Raw genomic sequence first — 21,176 nt, 5'->3', positions numbered from 1 at the left:
TTGCTTTCCAAAATGGGGTCATTTTATGGGCGTTTCCATTGTCCTGGTGCTCCAGGGCCTTCAAAACTGAGCTTGGTCATCATGAAATTATATGTGTAATTTTACTCCTAGAATGCCTGGAGGTGCTACTTGGATGTTAGGCCTCTGTATATGGCCAGGCTGTGTAAAGTCTCACACATGTGGTATCGCCATACTTAGGAGGAGTAGCAGAATGTATTTTGGGGTGTCATTTTTGCTATGTACATGCTATGTGTTGGAAATATCTTATAAATGGACAACTTTGTGTAAAAAAAATGCATTTTCATTTTTTTCCCATGTTTTCTGAAAACTTCTGGAAAAAAATGAACCGTTAAAAAGACTCATTATGCCTCGTAGATTATATGTTGGGGTGTTTGCTTTCCAAAATGGGGTCATTTTGTGGGCGTTTCCATTGTCCTGGTGCTCCAGGGCCTTCAAAACTGAGCTAGGTCATCATGAAATTATATGTGTAATTTTGCTCCTAGAATGCCTGGAGGTGCTACTTGGATATTAGGCCTCTGTATGTGGCCAGGCTGTGTAAAAGTCTCATACATGTGGTATCGCCATACTCAGGAGGAGTAGCAGATTGTATTTTTGGGTGTTGTTGCAAGTATGCGCATGCTGTGTTCAAGAAATAACCTGTCAATACAATAAGTTTGTGTAAAAAAAAAAATAAATAAATAAAAAAGTCTTAATTTTGCAAAGAATTGTGGGAAAAATGACAACTTCAAAAAACTCACCATGCCTCTTACTAAATACATTGTACTGTCTACTTTCCAAAAAGGGGTCATTTGGGGGGTATTTGTACTTTCCTTGATTGTTAGTGTCTCAAGAAATGAGATAGGCCTTCAGTACATCAGGTGTGATCAGATGTGATCAATTTTCAGTGATTTGCACCCTAAATTGTAGACTCTATAACTTTCACACAGACAAAATAATATCCACTAATTTGGGTTATTTTTACCAAAGATATGTAGCAGTATAAATTTTGACCCAAATTTATGAATAAAAATTACTTATTTGCAAAATTTTACAATAGAAACAAAAAAAAAGTGTTTTTTTTTCAAAATTTTCGCTCTTTTTCCGCTTATATCGCAAAAAATAAAAAACTCAGCGGTGATTAAATAGTATCAAAAGAAAGCTATAATTGTAAGAAAAAAATGATACAAATTTTGTTTGGATACAGTGTAGCTTGAAAGAGTAATTGTCATTCAAAGTGTGAGAGTACTGAAAGCTGAAAATTGGTCTGGGCGGGAAGGTGTTTAAGTGCCCTGTATTGAAGTGGTTAAATACCACCAAAAAAAGCTCTATTTGTGGGGAAAATTATAAAAATTTCATTTGGGTACAGTGTTGCATGACCGCGCAATTGTCATTCAAAGAGTGACCGCGCCAAAAGCTGAAAATTGGCCTGGGCAGGAAGGGGGATATAAGTGCCTAGTAGGCAGGTGGTTAAATTGTAACTAGATGCAAATCTTTTTTTCCCCCTTTTTTGATAGACTGGAATCCCTGTCAGGTTTTTATTGCTGTCTGTGCCCCTTTTAGAGAGGTTCATCCTCCCTATTTGTCCTGTTTACCATTATTATCAAAACAGGAATTGAGTGGAAATCTTCCAATGGGGACACTTGTTCTGGAGACCTGGGCAATGGATTCCCTTAATTTGCAGGAATTTCCTCTCACTTCCTGTTTTAGCTACAGGACAGGAAGTGAAAAGAAATTTTCCCAATGGGACACAGATGTCAAAAAAATAATCTGACAGGGGTTATAACCCTCCCTTACTCTATCCAACATGAAAAATAACCCAGAAAATTGTTTCTTACCGTAATTTTCCTTTCCTGGGGCCTATCCATGGCAGCATAACTGTGATTAGCTCCTCCTTGGACTCCTCCCTCAGGACCAGTGAATATTATAAAAAAAGAGAGATCTACCCCCAACATTGTCTGTGATATAGAATACCGAGGGTGGGAAGGTATGCTGCCATGGAGGCACCAGGAAAATAGAAAATTGTTCCATACTTACTGTAATTTTCGTTCCTGGGGCCTATCCATGGCACCATACATTCCCACCCTCCATATTCTATATCACGGAGAATTCTGGGGGTAGTTCTCTCTTTTTTATAATATTCACTGGTCCAGAGGGAGGAGTCCAAGGCGGAGCTAATCACAGGTATGCTGCCATAGATAGGCACCAGGAAAGGAAAATTACGGTAAGTATGGAGCAATTGTCTGTTTTTCTGGTACCTCCATGGTGGCATACCTGTGATAAATAACTAGCTGACATGGGTGGGATCATGCCTATTAAAAAAAAAGGTTTGTTTAGAAAAGATAAGAGCTGAAGCCACAGCCTTTCCTCCAAGGTCTTCTAAAGTAAGGGGTCCTGGGTCCACTCTGTAGTGCCTCATAAACGTGTGTTAAGAGGACCAGCTTTGAGAGAGACATTTTCCCTGGCTGCCCATGATGCGGACACTGATCTGGTAGAGTGAACCTTCACTGCTGAAGGAGGATCCAAACCATTAACTTTCTGTCTTCCATTCCCACCTCCTACAGTTGAGATTCCAAAGCCTGGACTGCTCTTACAGCGAAGAACCCTGTCCTATGCTACAAACTCAGGACGTATACCATAGACAGCCAACAGGCAGTCAGCTTTCTGATTTCCATTCCCATCTCCTACAGTTGAGATTCAAAAGCCTGAACTGCTTTTACAGTGAAGAACCTTGTCCTATGGTACAAGCTTGGGACGTACACCATAGACAGCACACAGGCAGCTTCCTGTCTTCCATCCCCCACCTCCTACAATAGAGATTCCAAAGCTTGAATTGCTCTTACAGCGAAGAACCCTGTCCTATGGTGCAATTTTGGGAAATATACCATAAACAGCACACAGGTGATCAGCTTCCCATCTTCTATTCTACAGTTGAGATTCCAAAGCCTGAACTGCTCTTACAGTGAAGAACCCTGTCCTATGGTGCAGGCTCAGGACATATACCATAAACAGAACACAGGTGGTCAGCTTCCTGTCTTCCATTCCCACCTCCTACAGCTGAGATCCCAAAGCCTGAACTGTGGGCAACACAGTGGTGTAGTGGTTAGCAATCTCGCCTATCAGTAAGAAGCAGGTTGCTGGTTCAAATCCCAACCATGACACTACCTGCCTGGAGTTTGCATGTTCTCCCTGTGCCTGCGTGGGTTTCCTCCAGGTACTCTTGTTTCCTCCCACAACCCAAAGACATGCAGGTAAGTTAATTGATTTCTGTCCAAAATTGGCCCTAGTATAGGAATGGGGACCTTGAATTGTGGGCTCCTTGAGGGTAGGGACCGATGTGAGTGTGCAATGTACAGGGATAGGGACAATTGTAGACACTCACTCAGGATGGACTGGTGTCTTTATTCAACCTTACTAACTATGTAACTATGAACTGCTCTTACAGCAAAGAACCCTGTCCTATGCTACAAGCTCAGGATGTATTCCACAGGCAGTCAGCTTTCTAATTTCCATTCCCACCTCCTTCTGTAAAAGCCTGAACTGCATTTACAGTGAAGAACCTTGTCCTATGGTACAAGCTTGGCAAGTACACCATAGACAGCACACAGGCAGATTCCTGTCTTCCACCCCCCACCTCCTACAGTAGAGATTCCAAAGCCTGAATTTCTCTTACAGTGAAGAACCTTGTCCTATGCTACAAGCTTGGGACAGTGCACAATCGGTCAGCTTTCTGTCTGTGTCCCTATTGAAGATTTTTCTTTTTTGTGTAGACATCCAGCACTGAGACTGCTGCTGGGCGCCACCATCTTGGAAACAATGATAAAAACCTCCGTACGTGGAGAAGATCGAAGTACTCACTCATTGAATAATACTCACTGGACTGAGTGAGGTGCCCACATATACTGTAAAAAAAAAAAAAAAATACACACACACACCAGGAATTGCGTGGTGGCGCCACATAAGAGCACGCCATTACGCATGCGCACTGTAGTGGCAAATACGTGACACACCGTTTAGATAGGGACTCCATATCACTAATTTGTTTTACAGACCTAGCCTGGTTCTGCTTTCTCTGTTGAGATAACAGCTCCTTTGAAGGATAAGCCTATGAATTCCTGAACATAAGGGAGGAGGCAGTGTGTTCAGATTTTTACTGTAATGTTCAACTGTTAGCCAAGCTGTCATGGCTGCCCTAAGGTTCTCAAACAACATGACCACTAGCTACAGCTTGCCGTGTGTCCAGTATGTGATATCGTTACAGATGGCTCCTTCCTGTTCCAACATGACTGCACACCAGCGCACAAAGCAAAGTCCCAAAGACTTTAAAAGCCTTTACAGGTTTATAGCTACACAGGAGGTCTGGTGCAAGAATTATTGCTCTCGCTCTGATGTTTGCGGCTATGCCTCTCATGTGTGGGGCGATCGGCGTTTATATATGTGTGCGTGACTGGCGTGTGCGGTTGCAGTTGGGCGGACAGGGGCACTTTAAAGTTTTTAGTTTTTTTTATGTTATTATTTATTTTATTTTAATAAACATTTTTTTACACTGTCTCCTTATATATATATATATATATATATATATATATATATATATATATATATATATATATATATATATATATATATATATACAGTGGTGTGAAAAAGTGTTTGCCCCCTTCCTCATTTCCTGTTCCTTTGCATGTTTGTCACACTTACGTGTTTCGGAACAGCAAACCAATTTAAACAATAGTCAAGGACAACACAAGTAAACACAAAATGCAATTTGTAAATGAAGGTGTTTATTATTAAAGGTGAAAAAAAATCCAAACCATCATGGCCCTGTGTGAAAAAGTGAGTGCCCCCCTTGTTAAAACATACTATAACTGTGGTTGTCCACACCTGAGTTCAATTTCTCTAGCCACACCCAGGCCTGATTATTGCCACACCTGTTCACAATCAAGGCATCACTTAAATAGGAGCTGCTTGACACAGTAAGGTCCACTAGAAGATCCTTAACCACTTGCTTACTGGGCACTTAAACCCCCCTCAGTCCCAGACCAATTTTCAGCTTTCAGCGCTGATGCACTTTGAATGACAATTGCGCGGTCATACAACACTGTACCCAAATGAAATTTTTATCATTTTTTTCCCACAAATAGAGCTTTCTTTTGGTGGTATTTAGTTACAGCTCGGAGTTTTATTTTTTGCTAAACAAACAAAAAAAGATGCAAAAAAAAAAAAAAAAAAAAATCATGTTTTAATAGTTTGTTATAAAATTTTGCAAACGGGTCATTTTTCTCCTTCATTGAAGTGCGCTGATTAGGCGGCACTGATAGGCTGCATTGGTGGGCACTGATGGGCTGCATTGGTGGGCACTGATGGGCTGCATTGGTGGGCACTGATAGGCTGCACTGGTGGGCACTGATAGGCATAGTTAAGGCGGCACTAATAGGCACAGATAAGGCGGCACCGATGGGCACAGATAAGGCGGCACTGATGGGCAAAGATGGGCACAGATAAGATGGCACGGATGGGTGGCACGGATAAGTGGCACGGATGGGTGGCACGGATGGGCACTGATAGGTACCACAGATAGATGGGACTGATGGGCACTGATAGGTGGCACTGATAGGTGGCTCTGATAGGTGGCACTGCTGGGCACTGATGGGCGGCACTGCTGGGCGGCACTGCTGGGCACTGATGGGCGGCACTGGGGTGCAGCACCTTTGAGGCAGATTTTGGGTGGCACTGTGGGTGGCACTGCTGGGTGGCACTGTGGGTGGCACTGTGGGCACTGCTGGGTGGCACTGTGGGCACTGCTGGGTGGCACTGTGGGCACTATGGGCACTGCTGGGTGGCACTGACAGGGGGGCACTTACTTTATTTCAGGATGGCACTGCGGGTGGCAGGTGGGCACTGGCAGGGGGCAGGTGTCCGCTTAAATTGCTGGCCGTGATCGGGACTGATGTCCCGAACACGGCCGCCGGCGATCGGCTTTTTTTTTCACATGATCAGCTGTCATTGGCTGACAGCTGATCACGTGATAAGGGGTCGGGATCGACCCCTTACACGGATCGGTGATCAGGCGAGTCTCACGGACTCGCCGATCACAGAGCGCGCCGCGCGCGCCCCTCAGGGGGCGCGCAGGCCGCTCGTATCCGGGACGACATCAATAGACGTAGTCCCGGAAATGTGGGTCCACGCTGTTGCCGTCATTTTGCAATAGCGCGGTACCCAAGTGGTTAAAAGCTACACATCATGCCGAGACCCAAAGAAATTCAGGAACAATTGAGAAAGAAAGTAATTGAGATCTATCAGTCTGGAAAGGGTTATAAAGCCATTTCCAAAGCTTTGGGAATCCAGCGAACCACAGTGAGAGCCATTATCCACAAATGGCGAAGACATGGAACAGTGGTGAACCTTCCCAAGAGTGGCCGGCCGCCCAAAATTACCCCAAGAGCGCAGCGACGACTCATCCAAGAGGTCACAAAAGACCCCACAACAACGTCCAAGGAACTGCAGGCCTCACTTGCCTCAGTTAAGGTCAGCGTTCATGCCTCCACCATCAGGAAAAGACTGGGCAAAAATGGCCTGCATGGCAGAGTTCCAAGGAGAAAACCACTGCTGAGCAAAAAGAACATCAAAGCTCGTCTCAATTTCTCCACAACACATCTTGATGATCCCCAAGACTTTTGGGACAACATTCTGTGGACCGATGAGACAAAAGTGGAACTCTTTGGAAGGTGTGTGTCCAAGTATATCTGGCGTAGAAGGAACAATGCATTTCATAAAAAGAACATTATACCAACAGTAAAATATGGTGGTGGTAGTGTGATGGTCTGGGGCTGTTTTGCTGCTTCAGGACCTGGAAGACTTGCCGTGATAAAAGGAACTATGAATTCTGCTGTCAACCAAGAGATCCTGAAGGAGAATGTCCGACCATCTGTTTGTGTACTCAAGCTGAAACGAACTTGGGTTCTGCAGCAGGACAATGATCCTAAACACACCAGCAAGTCCACCACCGAATGGCTGAAGAAAAACAAAATGAAGACTTTGGAGTGGCCTAGCCAAAGTCCTGACCTGAATCCTATTGAGATGTTGTGGTATGACCTTAAAAAGGCCGTTCATGCTCGAAAACCCTCTAATGTAACTGAATTAAGACAATTCTGCAAATATGAGTGGGCCAAAATTCCTCCAGGACGCTGTAAAAGCCTCATTGCACGTTATCGCAAACGCTTGGTTGCAGTTGTTGCTGCTAAGGGTGGCCCAACCAGTTATTAGGTTTAGGGGGCAATCACTTTTTCACACAGGGCCATGATGGTTTGGATTTTTTTTCACCTTTAATAATAAACACCTTCATTTACAAATTGCATTTTGTGTTTACTTGTGTTGTCCTTGACTATTGTTTAAATTGGTTTGATGTTCCGAAACACTTAAGTGTGACAAACATGCAAAGGAACAGGAAATGAGGAAGGGGGCAAACACTTTTTCACACCACTGTATATATATATATATATATATATATATATATATATATATATTTTTTTTTTTTATCAACTTTATCGGCATCAAGGGATGAACAACATCCATTGTGACAGCATGGGCCGTGACAGGTCCACTTTATGGAGAGATTTGGCATCTATTAGACCCCAGATCTTTCCTCTGGCCTCCAATGAAGCTGATCAGACACATAGTAGTCTGATATGCAGTTTTAAAATGACCTTTGGGTATACTTTAAAGTTTGGTTTGGTTATACTTTAAAGAAGTTGAGAAAGGCAAGGAAAACCTCAATTGATGGGATTTTCAAGGCAAAAAAAAAAAAAAGATATATATAAATAATAATAATTTATATATTTAAAATTCATTTATTTATTTTGCTAAATATTTGTGAATAATCATATATACAATTCATAGAATTCATGTTTTTTTTCTATGCATTTTTCTATGAATTGTATATATGATTATTCACAAATATTTTGAAAAATAAATAAATGAATTTTAAAAATATAAATAATTATTATTTATATATATCTTTTTTTTTTGTTGCCTTGAAAATCCCATCAATAGAAGTTTTCTTTACTTTTCAAATATATTAGGGATGATGACAACCACATGCCCAATGACACGAGTTACATTTTTCGAAGTTGAGAAAGGCTGCCCTAGGGTCTAGCGACCTCTTAGATTTGGTTTAATAGGCTGCAACATGAACTACAGAAATATTCGGGATACCAGCAGAGAAATACAGCTCTGGGAGGGGGTACATAACTGAAAGAAAAAGCCTGGTGTGGTGATTAGGGATGAGCCGAACACCCCCCGGTTCGGTTCGCACCAGAACTTTCGAACGGACCCCGCGTTCGTAACGAACGTTAGAACCCCATTGAAGTCTATGGGACTCGAACGTTCGAAATGGAAAGTGCTAATTTTAACGGCTGATATGCAAGATACTGTCCTAAAAAGGGTTTGGGGACCTGGCTCCTGCCCCAGGGGACATGGGTCAATGCAATAAAAAGTTTTAAAAGCGGCCGTTTTGGCGGGAACACTGATTTTAATGACGATTAAAGTGAAAAAAAAATGAAATATTCCTTTAAATATGGTGCCTGGGGGGTGTCTGTAGTATGCCTGTGAAGAGCCACGTGTTTCCCGTGTTTAGAACAGTCCCTGCACAAAATGACATTAAACGGAAATAACACCATTTAAAACTGCTTGCGGTTTTAATGTTATATCTGGTTCCTGCAATATGGTTGAAAATCATTCAGAAAAATGGCATGGGTAGCCCTCCCTGCCCATTACCAGCCTATTTGGGTCTTGTACGCATATTAAGGGGAACCCCGTACCCATATTAAAAAAAGGAAATGTGTGTGGCCCCCAGGCCCTATATACTCAGAACAGCAGTATACAGGTGGTGCAAACAAGACAGGGACTGTGTAGGTTTGTTGTGTTAAGTTGAATCTGTTTGTAATTTTCAACTGGTACATTTTTAAAGTGTAGCTCCAGTCAAAAAAACTATTTTTAAGCTTTTTGGAAAACATAGGGAAGGGTTATCACCCCTGTATAATTTGTTTTGTCGTCCATCTTTTTTCATCTCACTTGCTGTTGTCTCCTTCCGTTTGCAAGTAGGAGATGTTTGTAAATTGGATGTTTGAAAGTAGGGGCCTGCCCTATATGCTCTGCAGAAATGGCGGAACAAGGTGTTGGTTTTGCCACAACATTGTAAGCCCTGAAAGTGACTCTTGGTGGGCGCTGGAGCGCCCTGCTGTGAACGATTATATCAAGAATTGTAATTACATGCCATTGTTGAACAGTGGTAGAAAAATTGACCTTTGGTGGTTGTGGTGCTGGTGCCACAACACTATAAGTCCTCACCGTTACTCTGGGTGGGCACAGGAAGGGGCCCTCCTGTGAAATATTATATCAAGAATTGTAATTACATGTCCCTGTTAAACAGGGGCAGAAAAATTGGGCCTTAGGCACTGGTGCCATCACACTGCAACCTCTGCCATATACTGTAGTTTTATTGCAGGAATTAGCCCTGCTGCAAAGCATTGCATCAAAAATTGTACTTAAACGCCCCTGTTAAACAGGGGCAGAAAAATTGGGCCTTAGGCACTGGTGCCATCACACTGCAACCTCTGCCATATACTCTAGTTTTATTGCAGGAATTAGCCCTGCTGCAAAGCATTGCATCAAAAATTGTACTTAAACGCCCCTGTTAAACAGGGGCAGAAAAATTGGGCTGCTGGCATCACCCAGAACCAAAAATGTTCTTCCAACATATCAGTGGAGGAGGAAGAGGATAGACAATCAACATAACAGGACAGTCACTCAGCATCAGCATAGGCAGTCTTGAAGGGATGTGGTATTTCAAAAAAAATTATTCGGTTACATCAGCTTCAGGTGCTTGGTAGCTGTGGGTGATCCAAGACTGATTCATCTTGATGAAAGTCAGTCGATCAACTGATTCGGTGGACAGGCGCACCCTGTGATCGGTAACGAAGCCACCAGCAGCACTGAAGGTGCGTTCCGAAAGAACACTGGATGCAGGACAGGCCAGTAGCTCAATTGCATACTGTGCAAGCTCTGGCCAGTGATCCATCCTCAAGATCCAGTAAGCCAGAGGATTTTCAGTGGGAAAGGTGTCCAAGTCTGACCTTGCCCCTAGGTATTCCTGCACCATGTAAATTAGACGCTGGCGATGGGTGCTGGAACCAATCATACCTTGGGGCTGCGGACTAAAAAATTGTCTGAAAGCATCAGTCAGACGGCCACCTTCTCCACCGCTCCTTCTGACTGATGCCTCAGCAACACGTTGTCCAGGACCAGGAGTTTGTGACCTCCCAGTCTCTGGGAACGCGTTGCACAGAGCTTTCTGCAAGGCCTCCCGGAGATGTCTCATCCTCTGCTCCCTCTGCGATGGCAAGATAAGGTCGGCAACCTTACCCTTGTACCGTGGATCAAGGAGAGTGGCCAGCCAGTAATGGTCCCTCTCCTTGATCCGAAGAATACAAGGATCCTTCCGCAGGCTTTGCAGGATCAGGGAGGCCATGCAGCGTAGGTTAGCTGAGGCATTCGGTCCGGAGTCCTCTGGGTCACTAAGGACAACATGATCCGCAGCTACCTCCTCCCAGCCACGTACAAGTCCACGTGTTTCTTGGGACTGTAAATCATCCCTATAAGACTGCTGCTGCTGATGCTGAGTGCCAGCCTCCACCTCCATGCTGACACAATCATCCTCCTCCTCCTCTTCCTCCTCCTCACCCTCTTCCTGTGTGATGGGTGGCACAGCAGGAACACTGTCTGGATAAAGGGGGCCTTGAGAGGCAAGGAAGTCCTCCTCTTCCTGCCTCTGTTCTGCCTCAAGTGCCCTGTCCATTATTCCACGCAGCGTATGCTCCAAGAGGTGGACAAGAGGTACAGTGTCACTGATGCATGCACTGTCACTGCTCACCATCCTTGTGGCCTCCTCAAACGGTGACAGGACAGTGCATGCATCCCTGATCATGCCCCACTGGCGTGGTGAGAAAAAACCAAGCTCCCCTGACCCTGTCCTGGTGCCGTAGTCGCACAGGTACTCATTGATGGCCCTCTGCTGCGTGTGCAGCCGCTGCAGCATGGCCAATGTTGAGTTCCATCTGGTGGGCATGTCACATATAAGGCGGTTCTTGGGCAGGTTCAACTCCTTTTGGAGCTCAGCCAGCCGAGCACAGGCATTAAATGATCGGCGGAAATGCACACAGACTCTCCTGGCCTGCTTCAGGACATCCTGTAAGCTGGGGTACCTGCCCAAGAACCGCTGCACCACCAGGTTAAGGACGTGAGCTACACAGGGCACATGGGTCAGTTGTCCCTGTCGGAGGGCGGAGAGGAGGTTGGTGCCATTGTCGCAAACCACCATTCCTGGCTTAAGCTGGCGTGGCGTCAACCACCTCTCGGCCTGCCCCTGCAGAGCTGACAAAACATCCGCCCCAGTGTGGCTCCTGTCCCCCAAACAAACCAGCGCAAGCACGGCATGGCATCGTTTTGCCTGCGTACTTGCGTAGCCCCTGCAACGCCTACGGAGCACCGCTGGTTCTGAGGACAGAGCACTGGAAGAGGCCATGGAGGAAGAAGAAGAGGAGGGGGTGGAGGAGAGAGGTGTGTCACAACCAATAGTAGCATTTTGGAGGCGTGGTGGCGGAACAACCTCCAACACTACTGCACCTTGTCCTGCATCCTTCCCAGCAGCCAGAAGAGTGACCCAATGGGCCGTGAAAGACAGGTAACGTCCCTGTCCATGCCTGCTGGACCATGAGTCAGCGGTAATATGCACCTTACCGCTGACCGCCCTGTCCAGCGAGGCAAGGACATTGCCTTCCACATGCCGGTAGAGAGCCGGAATCGCCTTCCGTGAAAAAAAGTGGCGTTTGGGGACCTGCCACTGAGGAACCGCACATTGTACAAACTCACGGAAGGGGGCCGAGTCTACCAACTGAAAAGGCAGCAGTTGAAGTGCTAGCAATTTAGCCAAGCTAGCATTCAACCGCTGGGCATGTGGATGGCTGGGAGTAAATTTCTTCCGCCGGTCCAGCAGCTGGGGCAGGGACATTTGCCTGCTATAATCGGACGTGGATGTACCACTAGCAGAGTTCCCGGAAGCACTTGGCTGTGACACACCTAATTCTACACCTTCATTCCTCTCAGAGCAGGTTTCAGAGAGGACTGAAGGTCTAGTGGGGTTGGAGATGCCAGCTAATGAGGAGCAAGGAGAGGTCCGCTTTGTTCTTTGGTGTGGGTCTTTGAGGTATGCTTGCCAACGAGCTGCATGGCAGGTCAACATATGTCTGGTCAAGCATGTGGTGCCCAAGCGGCTGATGTTTTGGCCACGTGAGATACGCTTGAGACATATGTTGCAAATAGCAGCGGTGCGATCTGATGCACTCGTCTCAAAAAAGGCCCACACCAAAGAACTTTTAGAATAACGCGCAGAGGAAGCGCTCTGTGCAGGCGGAGCTCTGCGGTGTGATTCAGTCGGTGTGCTGCCCCTAAGCTGGCCCCCGGAGGGCATCCTGCCTCGTTGGACATGTGCCTCCTCCTCCTCCTCCTCCCTCCTTCCAGGCACCCACGTGGAGTCAGTGCCCTCATCATCCCCTCCCTCTTCATCGCTGTAGCAAACCTGGCAGTATGCTGCAGCTTGTGGAACATGACTGCCAGATTGCTGTGCTTCTTGAGCATCCTCTCTCTCTACGCTCACGCTACTGCCTTCCTCTAGCTGAGTGTCATCATCAGAGCCCACCAAACACTGGGCATCCTCCTGGAGCATGTACCCAACACTGTGCTCAAAGAGTTCAGGAGACTCCTCAGGAGGACGTGGTGGGTCTAGGGAAGGAGTCACTGATGATGACATTGAGAGGAGGGACGACGATGTGTTGGCAGCTGCTTTTCTACTACCCTGAGACTGGGTAAGAGAGGATGAGGAGGATGAAGAGGGCTTGGTCATCCACTCTACCAAGTCGTTGGCATGTTGCGGTTCAACATGTCCAGCTGCAGAAAAGAAGGACAAGCATGTCCCATGGCCACGTGCTGATGACAATGCACCGCGTCCACGACCAGCACTGTTGTCTCTAGACACAGAGCCTGCTTGCCCTCTTTTATCGGCTCGCGCCTGTCTGCCTCTCCTTGCTGGCCTTCCAGACATGGTAATGGCCTGAAGGGAGTTGGGTAAAACAGTAGTTGGGTAGTTTATATTGTGCTGGAGGCACACAACACCCACTAACTCCTGCAGATGCCTTTTTTATAGAACAGCAGAGTTAAAGGGGTATATACAGATGTATACTGTGCTGTGCTGGAAGCACACACAACTTCCAATAACTCCTGCAGATGACAATCGGGCCCAAATAGAGAACAGCTATGTAGGTGGATTATAGCGGTATGTACTGGGTACAGAGCACGCACACAGCACGCACTATCTCCTGAGTGACACTACTGACTGCAAGCTCTATTGTTAAAGATGGACCACTAGCTATATAGGTGAGGTGAATATCACGGTGTATACTGCGGTCAGGGCACGCAGACAATAACCAGAAAACAGCAGAGTTAAAGGGGTATATACAGATGTATACTGTGCTGTGCTGGAAGCACACACAACTTCCAATAACTCCTGCAGATGACAATCGGGCTCAAATAGAGAACAGCTATGTAAGTGTATATAGTGGTATGTACTGGGTACAGAGCACGCAGACAGCACGCACTAACACTACTGACTGCAAGCTCTATTATTAAAGCTAGATCACTAGCTATATAGGTGAGGTGAATATAGTGGTGTATACTGCGGTCAGGGCACAGACAGTAACCACTACACAAGAGCAAGATAGTAAATCAGCCAAAAACGATTGGTGTGTAACTGTGTTGAAGGTACACAGAACACCCACTGCTTCAGACGCCAACACACTGCACGAGGCGGCCTTAATGGCGGCCTTATATAGTGTGGGGCGTGCACTACACAGCCTGAGCTATGATTGGCCACAGGCAGGATGCCTGTGGCCAACCATGGCTCTCCTCGCTGCTGGCGCTGCGATTGGCCAAGCATGCGGGGTCACAGTGCATGCTTGGGCAATCGTGAGACAGCAATGCATTGCGCCATCGCAGTGCATTGTGGGCCACACAAATTTTGCCGCGAACGGCCCAAACGTTCAGAATTCGGCGAACGCACGAACGACCGATGTTCGAGTCGAACATGCGTTCGACTCGAACACGAAGCTCATCCCTAGTGGTGATTGCACTGTTCGTGCTCTATTGTTATGTGTGGTATGTCGCCTGCAGTTCCAACACTTGCACATTAGAGGGCGCAGAAGTCCTCGCTGGAAACTCAATACAAATAAAGCATGCAGTTCTTAAAGTCTACCACAAGATGGCAACAACGACAACAATGCCCAATCGAAGTTATCGGTATAACTGAGCAGCCGGTGGAATGCATACAACAGGAAGTTGGTGTAGCAGGTGGAACGCAAAACAGGGAAGTCCTGTTATCAAGCTGGTACTGCTGAGATATACATCAGGAAGTGGGTGTGGCTAAGAGTTGCAAGGTTTTGGTACATCTAGGTGCAAGTTGTCACTTTATTTTGGTCCTTATGTTACTTCCATTCACCTCATTGCTGTGTAATGTAATATATGAAGAGCGTCACAGAGAATTTCCTTGTTATCAGTATTGCTTAGAGGGACAAGAGTGACTCGGATCCCATGAGCATGGAGGAGCGGAGTCCCATGACCGGGAGGATATTACAGCTCACCTTGGAGATCATCCACCTGCTGACCGGAGAGGTGAGGAGGATTCTGGGAGGTCACATGACATCACTGTTATCTCTATTATTAAAACACAGACCTGACCGGAGAGGTGAGGAGGATTCTGGGAGGTCACATGACATCACTCTTATCTCTATTAATAAAACACAGACCTGGCCCAGAGAGGTGAGGAGGATTCTGGGAGGTCACATGATATCACTTTCATCTTCTGTATTTGCTCCTATGTAGAAATGTGCGGTGGTGAAGATGGTGTCTATTGAGGGTCTCCTACAAGGGATGTATCCATCTGGAGAATGGAGTAGATGTACCACCATGGATCCTCCACCTCCCTCCCTGACACCTGAGAGGAACAATGACAAAAAGATTCTAGAAGTCACCCAGAAGATCGCTGAGTTGCTGACAGGAGAGGTGAGCGGTGCCGGGAATTCTGGGACATTATCCAGTAACAGACAAGGGATGTGTCTGGATGGTGACTGTATCATTGTGTGTGTCAGGTTCCTATAAGGTGTCAGGATGTCACTGTCTATTTCTCCATACAGGCGCTGTTAGAAGAGTGCAGATCTGTCAGGAAGAAGGTCACCATGGAGAATCAGAAGACCCTCAGATCACCCGGTATGGTTTCATTTATTCTTTATTATCTCTATATTGGATTGAATTTTTAAAACCATTATATGAAGTAAAACACATCCCAGGGACCCCTTTACTGGTGTCCACTTCTCCTTGCTGACACTAGGTCCCATAATGAGGCCAGTAAAGGGGGGAATCAGTAGTATCCAGTCCACCAGGTTGCCCATCCATAGGGCGTGTTGTCTCCGGAGAGGTATTAAATGCAAAGGATCCTGTAGCTTGCCACTTTCTAGCCGGTCTACAGAATCCCCTTGTGTGAATGCAGCAAACAGCACCCCAACCATAGCTTTATAACCTCCCTTTGGGGGGATGTAAAGGGCAAAGGTCTGTAAGTGAATAAAGGCTGGCCACCCCCACTCCTGTTACCTAGCAGGAACCCTCCATGAACTTCAGGAAGGAACTAAACTAGGTCAGGCTAAAAGGGAGGTGCAGTCAGGTACGAAGAAAATCTAGAAACTTCAATGGTCACAAATCATGCAGATTCTGTCACTTTTTAATTATGAAGTGGTTAGAAAAAGAGCTCTTCTGCTAGTGTGTGATTTGTCCAGTAACCCAATCGTCTTCATATTCAACAGATTTATCTGGAAGGGCCGAGATGCCACAGACCTCCAGTGCCGTAAAGGAGGAATCGTATCGTTCTAAGGAACAAAATCTCTTAGAGGGAGGTGAGATAGAGGTGGACTATGCGACGGTGAACGTTAAGGAAGAAAACTTCTTGGATGGATACTGTTGGACCCCTAGAACTCTACCGTTGGCCAAAACGACAAAGGACTCCCCTCAAAACTTAAACATCTCTGAATTTGAGAGAAGTCCACCAATTTCTCAAATTAAAGAAGAGTTAGGCGTTTATAATTTTAGGGCAGATGGTGGAGAAGATAAATGGGATTCTTTGGAGCATCATGCACAGGTGGACTCTATGTCCCTTTGGGATAAAGATAAGGGAGTAACAGGGAATCCATTAGTGTTTGAAGATGAATTTAGCGAGATAACTCAGCCAGGAGCCCCATATTGGCCACCATCACAGAGTTCTGGCAGGTGCAAGCAAACCATCGCTAGCAGCTCTGGTGCTCTACAACTCCAGCCAGCAGGCCAGGGGTCTCCTTCTCTCTTATGTTCGGAGTGTGGAAAATGTTTTGATGGGAGAGAGCAGTTGGTGAGACACCAGCAGATCCACACGGGGCCAAAACCTTACACCTGCCTGCAGTGCGAGAAGTCGTTCTGGATGAAGTCGCAGCTCGCCGTGCACCAGAAAATTCACGCGGGAGACAGGCCGTTTCCTTGCACGGTCTGCGGGAAATCCTTCGCTCGACGGCAAGTGCTGGACAATCACATGTTGACCCATTCCGGGGAGAGGCCGTACGCATGCTTGGAGTGCGGGAGGTGCTTTTCCCGCAATTCGCTCCTGGTCATTCATCAGAGGATCCATTCTGGGGAAAAGCCATATTCATGTTTGGAGTGTAACAGGTCCTTCCGGCACAAGACGGCGCTGGTTGCCCACCAGAGGACTCATACCGGGGAACGACCTTATCATTGCTTGGTGTGCGGGAAGAGTTATACCCATAGCTCTCACCTAGTGGTTCACCAAAGATCCCATTCTGGAGAGAAGCCATATTTGTGTCTGGAGTGCGGGAAGTCCTTTTCCCATAAATCGGTGTTGGTCAGGCATCAACAAATTCATAATGTCGAACGGCCTTAAGCTCAACTCCATCCCCATTTTTGTTTTGGTTGGGAGAGAGAAGAGTAAGAACCTCCAACAGGTTTTTATAGATGTGTCCCCTGAGAGGAGATTCAACCTCTTTGTCCTAGTGACCATTGCTAGGGGGAACTCTACATTTTTCCAGTTAAAACTTTTAGGTGGGTTTTTTTCTTTGACACATTGTCATAACCCACAGACTCTGAAATTATTTTATAAGTAGTTCCCTGGCAACATCTGATACTGAGCCCTGAATAAGGGGGAGACCAAATCTCCCAATACCTGTTGGCTGTATTTCTGATACCAAATTACAAATAAAGTTTGGAACCAAATTCTTTCTGCGTATGACTTTTCTCTTAAGGCGCTCCTCATTGTACACGCAAACCATTTCCCGAGTGTCACTGGAACACAGTAAAAGTAGAAGACATATTTTCTTGTTCAATTGAGGTTTCTTCTCACTTTGTGGAGATTTCTTACTGACTTCCTGCTGTGTCTTTGGGTACAGGAAGTGAGGGAAATCCCCCCCCCCCCCATGATGGGGATAGACATTAAACACCCAACAAAGACAGTACGAACTTCTTTGCTCTATCCAAGACCCAGATGATGAAATATAATGAAAATAAAGGAGATATTTTACAGATATGTGGTGTTTCTATTACACTTTTTTGGGAGGGTCACATGACATCACTCTTATCTCTATTAATAAAACCCAGACCTGACCGGAGAGGTGAGGAGGATTCTGGGAGGTCACATGACATCACTCTTATCTCTTATAATAAAACATAGACCTGACCGGAGAGGTGAGGAGGATTCTGGGAGGTCACATGACATCACTCTTATCTCTAATAATAAAACACTGATCTGGCCGGAGAGGTGAGGAGGATTCTGGGAGGTCACATGACATCACTCTTATCTCTAATAATAAAACATAGACCTGACCGGAGAGGTGAGGAGGATTCTGGGAGGTCATATGACATCACTCTTATCTCTAATAATAAAACATAGACCTGACCGGAGAGGTGAGGGGGATTCTGGGAGGTCACATGACATCACTCTTATCTCTAATAATAAAACACCGATCTGGCCGGAGAGGTGAGGAGGATTCTGGGAGGTCATATGACATCACTCTTATCTCTAATAATAAAACATAGACCTGACTGGAGAGGTGAGGGGGATTCTGGGAGGTCACATGACATCACTCTTATCTCTAATAATAAAACACTGATCTGGCCGGAGAGGTGAGGAGGATTCTGGGAGGTCACATGACATCACTCTTATCTCTAATAATAAAACACCGATCTGGCCGGAGAGGTGAGGAGGATTCTGGGAGAACCACCTGCCATTGCTGTAAGATTTATGGTTTCCTTTTGAATATAATAAAAGGATAGTCCCACTGCTGTCTGGTAGCCTTACCCTTAAACATATAGGCTCTCATGATGTTGCAATAGCAGCCATCTAAGGCACCAGCATAAGGCCTGCTAAAGCGGTTTCTCAACAGATATTGAAGTAAGCAATTCTACCATGCCTGTGACCCAAACCTTCTCTAAAAAACAAAACAAATTGATCCCATACCTCACCTCTCTGGCAGCCCAGGTCTCCTGCCTACCCTCTGTTCTAGTACTGAAGCCTCCCTCAGTTTCTCTGACCTTCATGGAGTATTGGGTTCCTGTGTCTCTTACCTCCTTGGTGGCACTGGAGGAACTGTGTTTAACCACTTAAGCCCCGGAAGGATTTACTACCCTTCCCGACCAGAGCACTTTTTGCGATTCGGCACTGCGTCGATTTAACTGACAATTGCACGGTCGTGCGGTGTTGCACCCAAACAAAATTGACATCCTGTTTTTCCCCACAATTAGAGCTTTCTTTTGGTGGTATTTTATCACCTCTGCAGTTTTTATTTTTTGAGCTATAAACAAAAAAAGAGCGACAATTTTGAAAAAAAAAGCAATATTTTTTACTTTTTTCTATTATAAATATCCTCCAAAAAATATATAAAAAAACAATTTTTTTTTCTCAGTTTAGGCCGATATGTATTTTACATATTTCTTGCTTAAATTTTTTTGCAATAAGCGATTATTGATTGGTTTGCGCAAAAGTTATAGCATCTACAAAATAGGGGATAGATTTATAGCATTTTTATTATTATTTTTATTAATAATGGCGGCAATCTGCGATTTTTATCGTGACTGTGACATTATGCCGGACACATCGGACACTTTTGACACTATTTTATGACCACTGTCATTTATACAGCAATCAGTGCTATAAAAATGCACCGATTACTGTATAAATGACACTGGCAGGGAAGGGGTTAAACACTAGGGGGCGATCAAGGAGTTAAGTGTGTCCTAGGGAGTGATTCTAACTGTGTGGGGGGGGGGGGTGGGCTACCACTGACATGACAGCGATCACTGCTACCAATGGCAGGGAGCAGTAGACCCCTGTCGTGTCACAAGGCAGAACAGGGAAATGGCTTGTTTACAAAGGCATCTCCTTCTTTTTCCGCTCCATGACACAATCGCGGGCCCCCAGTGGATATTGAGTCTGCGGGACCTGTGGTCACGAAGCATAGGACCATATTCAAGTTCCAGTTTCTCCAAGAGAAAGGTGTGAAGCAGATCCATGATGAAATGTCACAATCTTTGGGTGGCAGTGGTCCTTCATATGCAACAGTTAAACGTTGGGTTGGCAATTTTAAAACTGCTCATTTCGGTGTTGAAAGTGAGAAACCCAGTGGAAGGCCTGTTCCTAGATCAGTTTTTTTTCTGGGTAAGGCTCAATACTTATTGTAAGGGTAGGGAGAGTCACCCTTTAAGTTTAAACTCGCTTATTACATTTAGCTGCTTGTACAGATATTTAGTGAAACACCATGCTTTGCAAGTTACTTCTGATGTCTGCAAGAAACAGGATGCATTTGTGGTTAGAGCTAGCTGTTAGAATTTATAGGAAGTAGGAAATATTCATAAGGTGAAATGACGCTATGTGGTTTAATTATAGATGATTTCTTAAGGTCATTTATATAAATATATGTCTGTATGTCTGGAGACTTTTGATCAGAATTCCCCTAAAAAAGTCCATTAACTGTATGACGCACTAGATGTTAATGTTTCATGATTGGTCAAATGTCTTGAATGTCTTGTCTAAATCTGATTGGCTGACAATGCAATTTGAAGCACATAAAAAGTAGTATACAGGAAATAAAGAACTTGTAGTCATGATAATCCTCAACTCGTGTGATTGTCTGATTTTACCCAATCGATTGAAAGGTCTTTCCAGTGGTCACTAAAGTCCAGCTCGGGCTACTCAAGAAGAGGGGCACGCCTTACAAGTGGTACCAGAAGTGGGGTGCAGTCATTTGAACGGGTAGGTTTTCTTTGAAATTACTTTTTATAAGTCTTTTTGAGAAACTTGCCTGTTTTAATGCTGTACCTAGAACACTTGATGTACTTGATTGTGGTTTTCAAGACAATGATATAATTTGTCTCTGTCTTTGAAAGAAGGCAGCTCGCTCAGTTAAAGAGTTATAAGTGTTGAGACCCTCGCTAGGCGGGCCGGGGTCAGGAATAAGATAAAGAAAAAATCCTCGCTAGGATGGCTGGGATGAAACATAAGAATATAGACAAATAATTGAAAATTTAAGTTTCAATTACAAAGGACTGGTCACTGGAAACCTCTAGAATTAATGTCAGGACATTTTCCTGGGTATTTGTTGGCAGGACGCTGCCCTGAGTGTTTAACAGGCTTATTATTTGTATACAAATAATCTCAAACCTATTTGGTTGCTAATGTTGATGATGGTTATTATCACAAGGTGGGAAAAAGGGTCTTTTGTTCCGTGAAGGTGCACCACGGATACAAACATTAAGGTTTAATATATATAATAATGTTGTGCTTCAAGAAGGTTTAACTGTTAAAGGTGTCAGGAATATTATTGAATTCAGAACAAGTGAACAATTTATAGTCTGTCCAAAATCATTAAGAGTGTGTTCTGCAACTAATGTATATGAATAGAAGTCATATTATAAGTTAAAGTATAAGAATTGAACATAGGAAATCAGCTGGGTAAGGGAGGTCCAGGAGGTAAGCTGGAACAGCCTACCCC

At 45.1% G+C, this 21,176-nt stretch overlaps 3 protein-coding genes across 5 annotated transcripts in view; 1 reads left to right on the top strand and 2 right to left on the bottom strand.

Annotated features, from left to right (window-relative positions):
• LOC143956405 (uncharacterized) overlaps positions 1-17,406 on the top strand; it is a 28,360-nt gene extending 10,954 nt beyond the window's left edge. Inside the window, exon 5 of the mRNA XM_077466618.1 lies at positions 16,474-17,406. Coding sequence (XP_077322744.1) covers positions 16,474-17,077 — 604 coding nt within the window. The 3' untranslated portion in view covers positions 17,078-17,406. The remainder of the gene's footprint in view (positions 1-16,473) is intronic.
• LOC143956257 (uncharacterized) overlaps positions 1-21,176 on the bottom strand; it is a 167,414-nt gene that overhangs the window by 90,432 nt on the left and 55,806 nt on the right. The window lies entirely within an intron of this gene.
• LOC143956229 (uncharacterized) overlaps positions 1-21,176 on the bottom strand; it is a 146,715-nt gene that overhangs the window by 104,461 nt on the left and 21,078 nt on the right. The window lies entirely within an intron of this gene.

This window comes from Lithobates pipiens, unplaced genomic scaffold, assembly GCF_037356315.1.
Source record: "Lithobates pipiens isolate NorthernLeopardFrog02 unplaced genomic scaffold, aLitPip1_a1.2 Scaffold_35, whole genome shotgun sequence".
Classification (NCBI taxonomy): Eukaryota; Metazoa; Chordata; class Amphibia; order Anura; family Ranidae; genus Lithobates; species Lithobates pipiens.
Note: the sequence above shows the minus strand (reverse complement) of the source record. Positions and strands in the feature narration are given on the sequence as shown.